We start from the raw sequence: 19,166 nt of genomic DNA on the forward strand, positions 1-19,166 counted from the left end.
ACTTCAATAAATAGGCAAATATGCCAGAGCTAAATTAGGAAATTTCTTTTGTGTAATTTTTTGAGTGTACATTAGGGTGTTACAAAAAAATTATTTTTCCCAAATCACGCTCAAAACATTCGTTTAGACAACAAGCATCTAATAGAACAGTTTTTAGATTCATAATAGAATTGTTACCACCGCACTTTTTCATTTCACAAAAAAATTTTTGTTCCCATATATACACTTTTTCTCACTTATTAATTTTCTAAAAACCACATACTTCAATAAATAGGCAAATATACTATGTTTGGATTATTGAGTTACTAACATGCCCATAAAATATTTTTAATTATGTTTTGTTTTTTATTTTTATTATCTATTATGTTTATGTATATTTTATATAACTTTTGTTATCTTTCATATCATTTTGTGAATTCTTTTAAATAAATATTTCAGTATGGCCTTTATACTACATGGCTCATCGTTGGTTGGTCATGGCCACAATCATGCACATGCACATGCGCACTCCCATTCACACAGTCATACAGCGGCGGCGGCCAATAATGCTTTGTTGGAAATTAGTGACTCAAACGGCAGCGACAATGAATTAAAACACGCAAATAAATGGTAAGTAAAAAACAAAAACAATGAAACGCAATATGTAACATGTTTAGGTGCAATCGAGCTTCGAGCTTTGAATAAAGGGGATGGCGGGGTAGTATTTAAGTACGGGCCAATCACCTATGTTCTATTAGAAATCAGAAATTTATGCATAGGTGTGCCAGTGGTGGATCTAGTATTTTGCTTTCAAGGCCGCTTGCAATCGTAGCCGGTACCTTTTCGCTTACTATATCTACAACTAATCTATTTCACTCTCTCTTTTCATACCTTTTCGCCTTTCATTACATCCCTGCCCGCATATTATATTACTTTACTAGCTTCATGGAATCAAAGAAAGAAAAAAGGTATTGTTTAATGACTACCTCCGAACTGGTGCCAATCGGATTTGTGAATAATATATTGTAACGAATTTACTGCAATTCCCCTTATTTGCAATCTTCTGTTAACGTTCGAATCACTAAACTGTTGAACAAATAACACCACTATTCAATAATGCAAAATGGCTTTTATTAAAGTACTTTTTTAAAATAACACTGCTACTGCTCGACAGATGGAATGCTTAAATCAAACTGATTCTCGCGCCTCTACTGTTGTCGCCTTTTATACTGTCTGATTTCCTGGTTGCATATTTCTAGGCTTTTCCATTCCATAACTTACTAGTTAGTTATCAGCTACAAAATTACATGCCGCAACTACGTGTATAGCTTCTCATATGCGCGTGAGTAATACTTGCACAAATTATTGCCCTCTCTTGTGAGCACTTCAAATAAGATATATGCATGTGTTTGTGCCTCTCTTCTCCGCTGCGTGTTCGTTCATATGTGTAGACATAATGACTGAATTATTGATGTGCATCAAATCACTGCTTATTATCGGCCTAGAGATGATAGTATCCCTTAGTGCTACTAATATTCGTTACAATATTATTATATTGTAAATAATTAATTCATCAAAATTTGTGAGCATTTCAAGGCTACCTACGACTAAACCAGTTAACAAGAGGGCATCATAATGTTAAAAGTGTCAGTTAAAAGTGCTGCTAAACTACAGCAAGTGTAGGGTTTTACGTATCTATCTAAAACCTCTTCCATTATAAGGGTCATGAAACCAGGTTGCAATGCAACTCAACACACAAGCTAACCAAATCTTACCGCATTAGGAAATCAACCACAGCCACCACGATGCTTCAGAAGGGCCTGCTGCAAATGAGCAGAAACAGAGGAAGCACCGCTCTGCTTCCCATGGTACCACTTTAGAGTCTTAGTATGACTTTCGCAGCCGAAGCTATTACTGGTTAACTATCCACTGAGGTGGGGTTAGAACCCCCGCACATTTGCGAACACACACACAATTACCCCCCACGATCACCAATGGTGACCCGCCGTCTCCTCCGTCTTCCTCCGTATCCACGTTTTCTACTTCTATAGTTATTCCCCTACTGCTGATGTCCCTGATATCAGAGTACTCCGGACACTCACAGAGCCAGTCCTCCAGCAACGCACTATATGCACACCCCTCCGCTCTGATCGAGCTCCTCTTATGCAACAATGCATTAAGAGAGCCATGACCTGTTAGCAGAAAGCCCACACTCAGATAAAATTTGAAGTCCCCATTTTCTGCCACAAACGAAACGTGCCAGAGGGACTCGTAATCTATCTTACCGTTAACACTATTGTCCCAACGCTCCTGTCACTTCCCTTTAACCACCTCTTCTAACCGACGCTTACCTGCCAACAATTCCCCCTCCATATTATCGCCAGCGGGCCATTTATCCTCGCGGTATGCTTGCCTTCCTTCTCAGCCTGAAAGAAACAGAAAGCTGTATCACTATCAAGTTGAGAGGATATACCAGGAGGCACCTGCATGGCACCCATAGTCACGGTGCGACACACGGGCAAGCATGGCAGCATCAAACACTGCGAAAGTACAGTATTAGACCATCTCTCAATGCAATTTTTCTGCGCTAGCTCAGAGCTCGTACGATACGCTGCAGAGACTTGCGCACTTCGCTATGGCTCTCTGTAATATATCATTTAGAACAAGCGTAGGCAGATTTGTAAATGCAAATGTATAGGCAAGTGAAAGCGCATTGATTGCGCGAACCAATTGGTTTTCATCTCAGTCACTTGTTACACAGCAACTAACAAAGACTTCTATTTTTTTTGATGCGCAATATGCAAAGCGGACAATTTTCTATGCTAACCAAAAAAAATTATACGTACATTTATGCATATTTTTTTTTACATTCGCTGCGCAAAACATGCGATAGCCACATACCATGTTGCGACGACTAAATCATTTGGTAAGCAAAGAGGGCAACCTGTCTGTGTGCAGAGCGTAACCTGTTTGTCTGATCAATTGATCTATGAAACGCCGATGTCTGATTTAGAAGTAAAAGTATTGTTGTTTGTTTCCCTTTCTATCCCTCAACATTCTCCTTTTTTCGACGTTTTACTCCAACTCTTATTATTGGATTTACTCTTGCTCTTGCTCTTACCCTTACTCTTAATTACACTCCAACTCTCACTTACACTCTTACTTTTACCATAAAGCTTACTGTTACTCTTTCTTTTACTTTACCTTTTACTCCTACACTTATTTCCACTCTTACTTTTACTCTTACTCTAACCCTTTCTCTTCTCTTACTTTTACTTTTATCATAAATCTTACTTTTACTCTTACTCTTACCATTACTCTAACTCACGCTCTAACTATTGCTGTTTCTCTTACACCCACTTTTAATCCTGGACATATTCCAACTCGTGTTCGTCCTCCTACTCATACAGTCCATTTTTTTTTTCTTCCCCTTTTTTGCTCATGATCGCTTTGTATTCTTTCTTCTCCGCAGTCTTCTTACTCATTCTCTCCCTCCCCTCTTCCACTTCATTTTACTGAATTTCAACCTCTTATCAACATTTTTGGCACACTTTTTCCCTGCCCATTATTCTTTCCCATTCTCGTTCTCTTTCCATTTATCCTATTCTTCCGCCTATCTCCCCAATCCACCTCTCGCTTTCCGGCTTCAACTCCTACACATTTCTAGCTACCTTTTCGACCCCTAAAAATTGTTGTCTCTCCTTCCACTCATCTTCCTTGTATTTAGAATCACGATACCAAGTATTAGATATGTACTACTCTATGTGCAGATATAACAAATTTGGAGATTTTTCGGAAAGAATGTGGCACCGTCAAGTTTTCTATATTGTAACTGCCTTATCTGTAAGACACATACACAATCCTGCCGAAACTGTGACCTACCCTTGCTTAAAAAGATTGCACCTTTCCATTCCTTTCGCTTAATTTTTTTAATTTATTTCCTTCTTCTCCCCCTCTTCTCAATTGTTATATAATAAGCTCTTGCAATGCCTTTCTTGTAAATCTTACTATTTTCTTTCCTGAAAGAGGGATAGCACAACACTTTTTTCTAGAAATTCATTATACTTTACTTTAGATTAATCTGCCCGGACCATAAGGATTCCCAGTATATGCTTTCTCAGATCTACCATATTTTCTGCTGCAAGATCTGTGTGCTGCGTCGCAGTCAATAACTGGATCCTTAATCTAGACGATAGTAGAGTAAACACAAAAATCTTGAAACTAAACCTTATAGCCAGGAGCGTCATAGGAATTGAAACCTTTACTTGTCTGGAGGTGTAGCACGACCCAACGTGATGGAAAGATTAAATTCAGTTTTGAAGCTCATCGTCGATAAATATTGTTACAAGATTCTTTTATACATAACTATATTTATATATATGCATACATATGTACGTAGGTATGTAGATGCACAGCTTTTCTCTTTTATTTCATATAAATCAAAATTCATTCGTTATCGTACATTTATCTATAAAAATCTTTGTCACTTTGTCAGATTTTTGTTGTTGCTCGCCAAATTTTCATATGCGAACTTAAAGCGATTATAAATATTAATAAAAGCCCCATTGTCATGTCAATTGTTATCATAACTTTGTATAAAGACTTTTATTTTTATTTTTTTAAACAAAGGCAACAAGCATACATAGACAAACGTGTAAAAAATTTAAGTTAATCCTATGAATTCAATTGCATAATTCATATTGACTTTGCATATTTTCGCATGCAAAAGTGTTTAAAATTTATTTTCCTATAACATTTTTTTTAATGTTAAAAGTTTGCCTAAAAAAGTTAGACATTCATTATTAATAATTCTAGCAATTGACTTTTTTCTCGCTGCAACCGGGCTTACTACAATATTGACGTTCTGTTCTTATGTCAATCAGCAACACATTTCAATTTGCCTCTAATGATTTACCAACTTAATTCGGATGTTGTTTTTACACTCAGTTGAGCAGAGTTCACAGAGTATATTAACTTTGATTGGATAACGGTTGGTTGTACAGGTATAAAGGAATCGAGATAGATATCAGTATCGAAAAAAAATTTGATTGAGCCATATCCGTCCGTCCGTCCGCCCGCCCATTAACACGATAACTTGAGTAAATTTTGAGGTATCTTGATGAAATTTTTGCAAGCTATAATTTGACAGCCGTTGAAGATATCATGATGAAATTTGGCAAGAACGTTACTCCTATTACTATATGTATGCTTAATAAAAATTAGCAAAATCGAAGAACGACCACGCCCACTTTTAAAAAAAAAAAATTTTTAAGTCAAATTAAAAAAAAAAATATCTTTACAGTATATAAGTAAATTATGTCAACATTCAACTCCACTAATGATATGATGCAAAAAAATACAAAAATAAAAGAAAATTTCAAAATGGGCGTGGCTCCGCCCTTTTTCATTTAATTTGTCTAGGATACTTTTAATGCCATAAGTCGAACAGAAATTTACCAACCCTTGTGAAATTTGGTAGGGGCTTAGATTCTAGGACGATAACTGTTTTCTGTGAAAAAGGGCGAAATCAGTTCAAGCCACGCCCATAACACGATAACTTGAGCAAAAATCGATATATCATTATTAACCTCAGTTCACGCAATTATCTGAACTCATTTTGTATTGGTATAAAAAATGGCCGAAATCCGACTATGACCACGTCCACATTTTCGAAATCGAAAATTACGAAAAATGAAAAAAATGCCATAATTCTATACCAAATACGAAAAAAAAGGAGAAACATGGTAATTGGATTGGTTTATTGACGCAAAATATAACTTTAGAAAAAAACGTTGTAAAATGGGTGTGACACTAAGCATATTTAGTAAAAGAAAATGAAAAAGTTCTGCAGGGTGAAAACAAAAGCCCTTGGAATTTTGGCAGGAATACTCTTCGTGGTATTACATATATAAATAAATTAGCGGTTCGCGACAGATGATGGTCTGGGTCACCCTTATCCACATTTTGGTCGATATCACGAAAACGCCTTCACATATACAACTAACACCACTCCCTTTTAAAACCCTCATTAATAACATTAATTTGATACCCATATCGTACAAACACATTATAGAGTCACCCCTGGTCCACCTTTATGGCGATATCTCGAAAATGCGTCCACCTATAGAACTAAGGCCCACTCTCTTTTACTCATTAACACCTTTCATTTAATATCCATATCGTACAAACATATTCTAGAGTCACACCCGGTCCACCTTTATGGCGATATCTCGAAAAGAACTATGGCCACTCCCTTTTAAACTACTCTTTAATGCCTTCCATTTGATACACATGTCATACAAACACATTCCAGGATTACCCTAGATTCATATTCCTACATGGTGATTTTCCCTTATTTTGTTTCCAAAGCTCTCAGCTGAGTATGTAATGTTCGGTTACACCCGAAATAAGCCTTCCTTACTTGTTAATTAATATTTTCTACATGATTTTCTTAGCTTATCAACTTTCGTATTACAATTGAGCACGAATATTTACTTCGAACTATTTTACAACAAAATTTTAATCCATCATAACTTTTTTTCTCTATCATTTCAGTGATAAAGATGAGAATTTAAATCTACGTGCTGCTATGATACACGTCATTGGCGATTTGGTACAGAGCATTGGCGTATTTCTCGCTTCAATATTAATACAAATTTATGTGAGTAATCTGGATTTAAGCAATGATTTTAAAACACAGACTCAATCAAGCGTAGATGTAATATTTTATTGTTTTCACTTTTTGCCTACACACACACAGCCCAATGCCAAATTCGCCGATCCCCTTTGTACGCTTATATTCTCTGTTATTGTCTTTATGACCACTGTACATTTGTTTCGTGAATCTGTGGGAATTTTACTGGATGCTGTACCCTCGAGGATATCACTGGATATGTTAACGATGGATTTAATTAACATTGATGGTGTCAAGTGAGTATATAAATGGCATTAATTAGCTATTAGTGCTTGTATGTGTGCATGCAGGTTGCTGCATGCACATGTATGTACATTATTAAGTGCGTTTATATTGGAACTTTAGTACAACTTTAATTGTTTTTTTTTTTATTCCATTTTATTATTATTTTATATTATTGATGTTTGAACCGCACAGAGCTGTACATCACTTGAACGTTTGGAGTCATACGAGTAATTATAGTGTTATGATGGTGCATTTGGTTATTGGTATGTATGTATAAATATGTATGTAAGTTATATGCTATGTTTATCTTTGAAGGCGCAGGGTGGCTTAGGGTGGTTGATGTGTCCTTTACTTTTAGAGGCGGAAAAGTACAAGGCAGATACAGAAAGAAATTACTTTGCTTTATGAATAAAACTTATTTGAATTTGAAGGTCGAATAATAGGAACTCAACTTTAGATATCGCTCTAAAAAGCAGCCAGAAACCGCGGTATGAATTGGAGCACTTGTGCCAAAAAGGATGCACCATTTATATGGAAAATTTTAAATCTCAACAAATGTATGAAAACATTCCTCGCGTTCCAGATCCAATGAACAGTGATCTTTATGGATCAGTTTGTTGTTGCATTTTGATGTTAAATTTTGATCGGTATCTGGATCACTGTTCATTCTGACGCGAGGACTTTTGTGTATTTAGTTCTCGACACTACAAGCCAATATGTTTGTCGCAATTTTTGGTTCTATACATCATTCATCGTGATTAATATTTTAATAAAACAATTTTTTATTGCTATATCGGCCTAATGATTTATAACAATAATTATTTTATTATTGTTATAATAAATTTTTCCCAAATTATTAAAATAAATTATAAAATTAAAAATTGCTTGAAATAAATGTTTTCATACATTTAAAGCGATACGGGCAATCCCCGGTTAACTCATATAAGTAGACAACATTTGGTTAATTCGTTGTAGTTCTATAAATAGAACAAAAATAACAACAAACACCAAGTTTCTCTGAAAAACCGCCTTACAAATATGCATAACTTCAACACATAACTACATATGAATTATGTGATGTGTAGAAAATAATATATGCGAAAGAAGGCAATTGGGAAAAACTTTACAACAACTAAGGCGTGACATAGCTGAACGCGTTTGTAGCCATTTCAACTATCGTAGGGGTGCGGGTTCGACTCCCACTCCCGGGAGAAAAGGCTTTGAAGAGATTTACAAGGTATAATCGAAACAGCTGTCGCCTTGTCCGTCCTGATGTCACATTGTTTAAATTTTTTCCAAATTGTTAAAATAAATTATTAAATAAAAATTTTTTTAAATAAGAATAGAAGAAAGAAAAATAATAAGATTATTGTTAGGCCTTGAGCTCGATTCGAATGCGCGATTTGATTAAAACTTTACAAAATTTAAAAGGTTTTCAAGAGAACCACTATACTTTTTTTTTGAATATAAATACCATCTTTTTTGTCGCATTTTTTGTGTGCAATATTTTTACTGCGATTTTGCAGTTCGCGTTTTTACTTAGAAAATATAATGCATCAAAAGCAAATCAACAAATAAAGACAAACGATAGAAAAATTGATTGATATTTTTTTCTTTGTAAATACTTATTGAATTGAGTTTTTTTTTTACCTTACAAACTTAAGTAGTTTTTTCAATACTTATTATTTGTTCGACATAAAAAATTACGCCAAAAAACAATCAAGTTTAAAAGTTTTTGGATAAATAGAGGTAGCACATTTTAAAATTTCGTCAATTAAATTTTAATTTCTTAATTCCGATTTTTTAAGAATAAACTTTTGTTGATTTTCTAACTGAAACCGTGCAGACCAATACTGATTTTACGAAAAATTTGAAATTTTTATTTGCATATCACTGAATTTTTTTGAGTATTCAGTTTTGTAATCCGCTCCAGTTTAATTTAGGAAGTTTAAATTGAAGGTCGCTCAAAAATTTTCTTCCGAATTGTGTTGAAAAACTTCCTTCCGAATTGTGTTTCAGGGTTTTCTCCATACAAAGTTTGACTGTTAAGCGCCAATTAGTGATGCCTTGAAATATTTAAAAAAAAAAACTGCATTATCTTTTTCAAATATCGTTTACTCTCGCATAATTTTGGGTTCATAAAAAGTTTATTTTTAGATTAGCAGCGTCTAACTGGATCGGGCCTGTTACGGTATCTCTAAGGAACAATTTCGAATGGGGATCACTGCTTCTATTTAATTTCTACATACCAAAGCTCCCTTTCTCACCAGATGGAGTTATAAACATTTCCTATGCCGGCGACTACACGAAAATGGCACCAGTTTCTCCACCTAGCGCAAAATGGCATTAACAACGACAAACTCCACACCAATCTGTTTACGACGTAGAAGGAACAGATGACGCAAATATTGGACATTCACGTCGACGCGTTACGCTACCGCCTTTCAGTAACCCAAAGATCTTGGGGGTAACATTCGATAATTATCGCGTCTTCAAGGCGCATGCCACCGAAATTGTATCTAAAATACAAATCCTCAACAAAATCCTCAAGTCGCTTGCCGGCAGTACTTCGGGAAAAGATAAAGAAATGTCGCTAGCCGCGTACAAAACTGTCCACTCAGGTGCCACGCGTCACCAGTTTGTCGCTTGCTTTAAAAACACGTACTGGAAAAGGCTGGTGACCTGTTAAAATACTGCAATCAGAACTTCCACGGGATATCTCCCTATGACCCCTGAACATCACCTACATGGTTTTGGACTAAACAAATACAAGGCGCAATAGCCTCCGAAGAGGTTTTAGGCCGAGCTTCTCTTCCAATTTGCATCGTACAAATTTTAATTTTTCCTTCAAACTGGTGCGACGGAACCTACATGCTTCACGCCGACTCCGGCATGTGAGTTTTCACGAAGAAGCTTTATATAGCAAAAATACACTCGGAGTGTTTGCCAAATCGCTGCCGAGGGGCGACAATGCTTAGAAAAACTTTTTCTAATTGAAAAAGCTTGCTTCTAAATCTTTTATTATGTTTTGCGTGGGAGTTGAACACAGTATCTTTGGTATGGTGGGCGAAACACGGACCAACAACTGCTCAACAGCTCAGGAAGTGGATTGATTCTAAAATGATCTCGCATTAAACAATAAATTATTTTTAGGTAACCCAGACAAAACCGTAAATGCTCGAAATTTTGACGAATGATTTCGAAAAATTGATCTCGAAAGCAATGTTTCCATTATCCCAATATTTCCACGACAAGTTTTCGGAAGCATACCGCTAGGCGCCCGTGGTGTGGGGACTAAATCCGGGCCCGGGACCCAGATAAGCTTAAACATATAATAGTTCGATGCAATCGTACGCGTGATAAAGCACTCTCTGACCACCCTCCATCGCACCATAGTTGAACTTAAGGCCTTGACAGCCGCTTGGCTATCCGAGTAGGTGTTAAATTAAATGCTTAGCATTTAATCCTCCGCATCCTTAGTCGTAGCAACTTCTGCTTGGAAGACGCTTCAGCGATCAGTCAACTTAAACTTGCGACTTATATTTAGACCCCTGCACCAACTTTTCCGTCCAACTTTGACCCATCCGTGAACAAGTCAACTGATCCCCTGCCGCAAATGAGTCCCCTTTCCTCTCTCGCGGGGCTGACTGGGGTAATTATTAAGCCTTCATATTTATATAATTTATTGTCAACTACCTTCCAATTAATAAATTTAATTTTAAATTCAATTTCTTGCAGATTTTCTATCAGATAGTGATAAAGTACTACAACGAGCAACACAAATAGCCTGCGGTCCCAAATACGACATCAAACATTGCACCATACAAACTGAACGTTTGACCTCATAAGACTTATCGTGCGCATTACACAAAATTTGTACAAACATACATACACATATACCAATTATTCAACAAGCGCATATGTAAATCCTCTAGCAAATGAAATTAAAATTTATAATAAAATCATTAAGGTTATGATTTTTACACCTCCTCCCCCCCTCAAAGACTGACCGAATATCCAATAAAATAAAACTCCACTTGGATGGGTGACTTGCCAATATATGACCAATAAATAAAGATGACTCAAAGATAAGTGCATATACATATATGAGAGATGAAGAGATGCCGTAGTAGGGGCATACATACTATATGGGTGTGATGTGATGTAGACTTGTGCGACCAAATCAACTCAACTTTTATGACAATCAAGTGATAATTTTATAAAATTTTATTTGCTAATTGATTGTAAAGGCACTTAAGTATCTACCAGGCGAGTATAAAATGAAACAGTAAACACCTATGTACTTGTAAATATGTATATATGTACGCACAAAAAATTATGTGGTGCGGTGTGCACTGATATGTATTGTTAAGTACTCAAAGAATTTGTGAACACATTGTTTGTATTTATTATTACTAGCGATAAAATAGCAAAGATTAATGGTATTATAAAAATAACAATAACAATGTCTACAAATAAATATGTAATGCTCCAAAGAAAATATTTACCTGCAAACTATTTATTAGAAAATGCTCGCACGTAAGTATGCAATAACGTATAACAGAGCTGCAGTATAATTTCCGAGCAGTTTCGGGACTAGTGGCAGTTACACATATTCACAACTTTAAAGTAACCAATAATTCACAAAAGCAATCAGATATAATGTTTTCTCTGCAACGAGTGAATGCTAAGAGTAAGTAGTACACAAATTTTGCTTACACGAAATAAAATAATTAAAAAAAACGGTTTTATTGAAAACAGTACTATTAGGTAGTTCCGAGGTACTATCCATCATGCTCCTCAGTATGGTTTTCAACAAAACCATTTTAACTTAAAATTTTTTTAATTATTTTATTTTCAAGTTTTTAGTCTTTATTTAATCGCCTATTATTTCTCATTCTATTTAGTTCATTTAGTGACTAATTATCACAAGGACTCTTTCCTGACAATTTGTTACAATCTAAATCCTCAATACATAATCCTTCCAAAGACTTTACTCGACTCAACGCCACGTATGTTTGTCCCTCCTCGAACTCCAAAGTATTTTGATGTCACTTCTACCGGACTGTATGTAAGATTTGTTCCAAATATGAGCCAAATCGGACCACATATACGACTTTTTTAATTATTTCGTTCCTGTCGGAGTTTTTTTTATTATTGCATTGTCATCGGATTCTGAACTATATTCCAAGTTTCAAGCTTATAGCGCGTTTTCGATATGTCGACTAAAAGGTGGACCAGGGTTACCCAGAACATCATCTGTCGATTACGGCTAATTTGTTTATATATGTAATACCACGAACAGTATTCCTGCCGTGATTCCAAGGGCTTTTGATTTCGCCCTGCAGAAATGTTTCACTTTCTTCTGCTTAATATGGTAGGTGTCTCACCCATTTTACAAAGTTTTTTCTTAAGTTATATTTTGCGTCAATAAACCAGTCCAATTACCATGTTTTATCCCTTTTTTTGTATTTGGTATAGAATTACGGCATTTTTTTCATTTTTCGTTGTTGTTGTTGTTGTTGTTGTAGCGATAAGGTTTCTCCCCGAAGGCTTTGGGGAGTGTTATCGATGTGATGGTCCTTTGCCGGATACAGATCCGGTACGCTCCGGTACCACAGCACAATTACGGTGCTAGCCCGACCATCTCGGGAACGATTTATGTGGCCACATTAAACCTTCAGGCCATTCCCTCCCTCTCCACCACCAAGTTCCATGAGGAGCTTGGGATCGCCAGAGCCTCTTCTGTTAATGTAACAGGATTCGCCGCGGATAGGTGAGGTTGACAATTGGGTTTGGAGAAGCTATATATTGCGCTGGCAACCTGAAGGGTTGCGCTACCCAGCCCCTTGAATCTGGTATTTTAGCCGCCTCCTACGACAGGCGTACCTACCGCGGGTATATTCTGATCCCCTAACCCGCTGGGGTAATCATTTTTCGTAATTTTCGATATCGAAAAAGTGGGCGTTGTCATAGTCGGATTTCGCCCATTTTTAATAAAAAGATAAAGTGTGTTCAGATAAGTACGTGGACTAAGTTTAGTAAAGATATATTGATTTTTGCTCAAGTTATCGTGTTAAAGGCCGAGCGGAAGGACAGACGGTCGACTGTGTATAAAAAATGGGCGTGGCTTCAACCGATTTCGCCCTTTTTCACAGAAAACAGTTATTGTCATAGAAGCTACGCCCTTACCAAATTTCACAAGGATTGGTACATTTTTGTTCGACTTATGGCACTTAATGTATTCTAGACAAATTAAACGAAAAAGGACGGAGCCACGCCCATTTTGAAATTTCCTTTTATTTTTGTATTTTGTTGCACCATATCATTAGTGGAGTTGAATGTTGACATAATTTACTTATATACTGTAAAGATATTAAATTTTTTGTTAAGATATGACTTTTGAATTTTTATTTAAAGTGGGCGTCATCCGATTTTGCTAATTTTTATTTAGCACACATACCGCAGTTGTTACTTTAAAGTGTAGAAACTCAAAATTTGAACATTTTCCGTAGAGACGAAAACTTGTTTCCGTATATATTAATAATATATTACAAGGAAAAAAAATGTAATTGCACGAAAATATCATTAAAAATAATATAACCGTTGTTTCATTTTTATTTGTTTAGTAATAAAAAAATAAAGGTAAGGGGCGATAACCTCCGAAGAGATCTAAGGTCGTGCTTCCCTTCCAATTTGAGTCGTGCTCCTCTTGATTTTCCCTACAAATTGGCCGGACGGGACCTACATGTTTTATGCCGACTCCGAACGGCATCTGCAAAGCAGATGAGTTTTCACTGAGAGCTTTTCATTGCAGCAATACACTCGGAGCGCTTGACAAACACTGCCGAGGGGCGACCCCGCTTAGAAAAATTTTCTTCTAATTGAAAAACCTAATTTCTAAATTTTTGATGATGCTTTGCCCGGGGTGCGAACCCAGGGCATACTGTATGGCGGGCGGAGCACGCTACCATCACACCACTGTGGTTAGTAGTTGCACGAAAATAATAAATTTTTGAGTTATTACTCTTTTCCTGAAATTTTTTTATATACATAGTGGTAACAATACGATATAACACATTAGAATAAACTTACCTAATGAAACTAAAGAGTGATAAACCGAAATAATACGTAACTTAAACAAATCGGCATATGTTGTAAATAGGCACAATTAAAAATGTTACACTTTATGTGATACACTAACAAACCAATTTGTTCAAACACTTGGAGACAACTAAAAATGTAACTCTTTAGTTGAGTCTAAAAAAGTCATTCTGAAAACAAAGAGAAAGTCATAACTGTTTTTTTAACGGAAGACTAGACAAACCACTGCACGATTCTTACAGTGGGTACAGATGACCACTGTGCATTGTTTTCTTGCAAAAAACAAAAATTTCTGCAAAACTTTTAAATTACCTTCCTTTAAAAGTGGGCGGTGCCACGGTGCCAAGCCCATTGTCCAAAATTGTACTAACTTTCTATTCTGCGTCCTAAGGTCAACCCACTTACCAAGTTTCATCGCTTTATCCGTCTTTGGTAATGAATTGTCGCACTTTTTCGGTTTTTCAAAATTTTCCATATAGTCCGATTTCGTTAATTTTAAATAGCAATCTGAGATGAGTTCCCAGGAACTTGCATGGCAAATTTCATTAATATACTTCAAAATTTACTTAAGTTTTCGTATTTACGGACAGTCGGATGGACGGACATGGCTAAATGAATTTCTTTTTTCGCCCAGATCATTTTGGTATATAGAAGTCCATATCTATCTCCATTAGTTTATGCCGTTACGGGGCACCTTTATGTGAACAAATTTAATATACTCTGTGAGCTCTACTCAGCTGAGTATAAAAATGAAGTCAGTTAGTGACTTATCTCAATAACTCATTAAAACGCGGCTCCAAAAAAGAATGCAGGCTTAATATTTTTTTTTGTCTTTAGTCAAAAAACTTTCGACTTTTACAGAATTTCATTCTCATAGTGTGCATTCTTTACAAACCCTGGAAGACAATAATTTTATATTGATAAAAATTCAATAATAGAACATGAGCTAGTCAATATTGGTTGTTACCGATAAGAAAGCGATGAAGGTTTTCGCAAAAATACCGAAATTCCTTGTTTCTGGTAAAGTTGGCTCTGCAGTCGTGAGCTTCACAGCTTTTTCCAGCCTACATATTGCCATTCTCACATCGTCATAGTGAGCACTGAAATGGAAGGTACATCTTAAGGGTTTAGGTTCATCAGCTCTCGGTCGCTATTTATAATGGTGGTAAGGATTTCCCTACAAAAATGGTTTATCAACTGAACATCGATTATTATGTCGCTATTACTGTTCCTGCGCGGGTTAGTCTTCCGCTAAATATTACTCCAATGACTTCGTCAATTCAGATCTTGCCTTCCTATTGAGTACCATACTCGCTTCATTCAAGACATGATTCTAGAAGTACCATCCCATCCATCATTTTTTGAAATTATTAATCATATTAGAGTCTTTTTCGAGTCTCCAGCATGATCAAAATCAGCATATATGCGCTCATTTGCTGATCAGAAAAGACTCCCTCGTCGGGAGAAAATGGTACCCTACGCGCGACTACACTTGGTGAGCCTCTTTTAACCTATATTTCTAATCAGTATTTAGTATTTTTCGAGTCATATTTACCATCATTTATGAGTCTTGTGGGAATAATTTTTAAGTGTGTTTTAAAGATTTTGCGATTCTTTCTCGAGAAATTTAAGAGTCTATTTGGAATCTTATTTTAATAATTTTTTGTGATCGCTTTACATTTTCTTGTTGCTTTTTCAATAAATCATATTTCACTCATAAGAGGGAGTCGATTTCGAGTTCTTTTGATCGCAGAATTGATTAAACAGTTTTTAGTCGTCAAAAGGAGTCGAAAATGTCTCTTTGTGATGATTTATACTTAATCAATCTTCCATATGTTATGTGGGATATTCTCCCATATTGAGTTACATATAAGAAATATTTGTTTCACTCATTCTTTAAAATTGTATGAGTTTTAATCTGCAGTCATACTATTGACTGCTTCAACTACGGAAGTACAACTATTAAATTGTTCCTACATACATTTTATCCGTTTTGTATTTGCAACATTTACACAAAGCAGCAAAAATAATTTATTTAAAAGAAAACCGGCAAGGCGACGTAGCGTGAAATTTCTGTAAAGCAACATTAATTAAATTGGTAAAAGTTATTAATCATACTGCAAAGAATAAAGTAAATTATGGAAAAAGAACGATAAGAAAACGAACGAATGTGCACAAGTGCGCAACTGTGCAGATTCAAAACGTAAAGCGAGTGGAAAGTTAGCAACAAAATGCCATTTGCCGAACAATCGCACAATAAACAATATTAAGTGGTGTATGTAGTTATTTAATTGAAAGTTTATATATAATTTTGCAGAAGTCACACATGTACACATGCATATATGTATAGTCAACATCAACATACAAACAGGAGTATATGTTTATAAGTGCGCTGAGCAGCACTTCACAGTTGAACAGATCAACAGCGAGTTAAGGATTCAATTACAAAGTACTTAAAAATCGTGCAAAGTGTGCTTTACGTACGTACTGCATACATTCGTAAAATGATGATATCCATACATATACATATATACAGACATATCATTTCTTATTTAACGCAAATTTAATAAATATTTATATGTTCACACACATACTAGCACATAATTGTCGTTCGCTTTGTTCATCCGTTTTGCCTGTCGCTCATTATGTACAGTGTTGCCATTTTGGTGCTTTTGGAGCTAGATCAAGCCCCTTTTTTTTGCTTTTAGCTCCAAAAATTCCGTTTTAGCTCCTAGCTCTTTTTTGGACCTTTTTATAATGTTTGCTCCTTTTAGGCTCCAAATCTATTTCGGCAATACGTATTGTGATATTTGTAATGTGTTTTATGTGTGAAGTTTTATTTTATTTGTTTCGTTTATGATGTTGCAACTCGGTACTTAACTGATAACAAAAACTTTAATCGATGAAATGTGTCATTAGGTTGTACATTTGCTTTTCCAGCTTGTGCAACAGCATAGTGTCACCTTCTAAGAGTTTCGACCCTTTAACTTCAGATTATAATAAATTTTTGTCTCCCGTACCTTATTTTCATTATACGCTTGATGAATATATACGAATTAAAAAAGAAGATAAATGTATAGACGAATTAATGAAAGAAAGATACGTAACATTTTATGAGCTCACCATGGCCAGAGCATTCTCACATCAAATCCATCAAGCCAGGTGAACTACCAGGATTCGTCAGGGATGTCGGCTTGGATGAGGTGCTGTGAAGAAGCTGAGGGCACAATAGACCAATAGTCGCAGTGCGATGCTCAAGTAATTATCTGTCTATCTATCTACGTAACATATGTCGCGACTTCATAGTTAAATTAATAGAGCAATTAGGGCAACGCTTGCCGCAAAATATAGAAAAGCTTAGCAAAATAGATTTATTTTCAGTTGAAAACACATTGAGAAATGTGAAACCTCAATTGTTTTCATATTTCACAAATAAAAAAAACAAGTATAGGACTGATGAAATAACTAGGTTAGAAATGCAGTGGAAGAATATCTATCTCCAAAATTGGAAAAAGGTGACTTCAACTTTAAGTTTTTGGTTTGAGGTTAAAAAGTTTAAGAACGTGTTAAATGAAAACCCTTTCCAAGTGTTTGTCGATTTTGTGCTCACATTTCTTTTGCTGCCAATAAGTAATGCAGGAGTAGAAAGAACGTTTTCAAACACGAGTTAAATTAAAAGCAAACACAGAAACAAAATGAATTTAGTTATGTTGATTTCGCTTCTGACAATAAGAGGTGGTCTTAAACGGCTGAATAAATGCTGTCATGATCTTGAAATAAACAACGATCTCTTAAAATGAATGAACACAAAAAATATTTGTGAATGTAGCAATAATAATAATTCATCTTCTGAGGACCAAGTCACAGATTTTGTAGTCTAAGGCCCTTCAAATATATCTCGTCACAACACAAACTTGAATATCGCACGATACTTACCGCCTAATGGCAAAACAAAAGTTAAAAAATAAAACATATTTTTGTTGTTAAAAAATATAAAATGAACTATAAAAACAGCATTATTTATGTGTGTACCTCTATTGTACCTTATTTTATTTTATTTTATTTTTTTTTTTTTTTTGTGAGTTTACTGTACCTTTTTCATAACTTTGTAATTTTGTTAAATTTGATTTGAAATAAATGTGAAAACTTACATTGAAAAGTATTCATATAATTTTAGCTCTTTTTGTAACGGGTTTTGGATTTTCTTGAGGAAATTTAGCTCTTTCTAGCCCTTTTTTTCTAGATTCTAGCCCCAAAGAAATTTTTTTTCCTGGCAACACTGATTATGTATCAGATGTGCATACAGCACGCCAGGGCGTATGAGTATTCTGTGTTATTATCAAGCACTTGTGTACAACATGCACAACCTCACATCGCATAAACATATGTATATATATACATAGTATGTAAGTGCGAAATACATGCGTTATTTTATACAATTTTTAATTGTATTGTACCAGCTCATATTAAATATGAGTAAATATGGAAAACTCAAATGTTTGTGTGGGTGAAAATAATGCAAAAAAAAAATATATAATTTCATATTATTTTGAATTTACTCAAGCGTAAATGTTATGCAACTGTAGCATTTTTCTTCAAGTGTGTCTGTCCCCATAAGCGTATGTGGGAACTTTAATCCTACACATTACTGAGATAAGTGTTTGTGTATGCATCAGTGATGCATGGAAGTACGGAAGCGACGTCTACGGAGATCTAAAAAAAAAAAAATAAATGTAAGGCGCGATAACCTCCGAAGAGATATAAGGCCGAGCTTCTCTTCCAATTTGCGTCGTGCTCCTCTTGATTTTCCCTACAAATTGGCCGGACGGGACCTACATGATTTTATGCCGACTCCTGACGGCATCTGCAAGGCAGATGAGTTTTCACTGAGAGCTTTTCATGGCAGAAATACACCCGGAGCGCTTGCCAAACACTGCCGAGGGGCGACCCCGCTTAGAAAAATTTTCTTCTAATTGAAAAACCTTATTTCTAAAATTTTTGATGTTGCTTGCCCGGGGTTTGAAACCAGGGCATCCGGTGTGGTAGGCGGAGCACGCTACCATCACACCAGAATTAAACAAGTAAGAAAGTCTATGTTCGGGTCAAAATGATCATTACAACACGTTGGCAGCTTTCCTAGACATTGAACGACGTCTGCTATCAA

At 35.6% G+C, this 19,166-nt stretch overlaps 1 protein-coding gene across 9 annotated transcripts in view; it reads left to right on the forward strand.

Annotated features, from left to right (window-relative positions):
* Positions 1 to 11,399, forward strand: part of ZnT41F (Zinc transporter 41F) — a 42,363-nt gene extending 30,964 nt beyond the window's left edge. For 8 of the 9 annotated variants that reach the window (XM_067775758.1, XM_067775751.1, XM_067775750.1 and 5 more), the window contains 5 exons: positions 439 to 609; positions 6,535 to 6,640; positions 6,740 to 6,909; positions 7,091 to 7,161; positions 10,637 to 11,399. In XM_067775758.1, coding sequence (XP_067631859.1) covers positions 439 to 609; positions 6,535 to 6,640; positions 6,740 to 6,909; positions 7,091 to 7,161; positions 10,637 to 10,746 — 628 coding nt within the window. In that variant the 3' untranslated portion in view covers positions 10,747 to 11,399. The remainder of the gene's footprint in view (positions 1 to 438; positions 610 to 6,534; positions 6,641 to 6,739; positions 6,910 to 7,090; positions 7,162 to 10,636) is intronic. The other variant, XR_010951293.1, reaches the window with a different exon arrangement.
* The last annotated feature ends 7,767 nt before the right edge of the window (positions 11,400 to 19,166 follow it).

This window comes from Eurosta solidaginis, chromosome 3, assembly GCF_040869045.1.
Source record: "Eurosta solidaginis isolate ZX-2024a chromosome 3, ASM4086904v1, whole genome shotgun sequence".
Classification (NCBI taxonomy): Eukaryota; Metazoa; Arthropoda; class Insecta; order Diptera; family Tephritidae; genus Eurosta; species Eurosta solidaginis.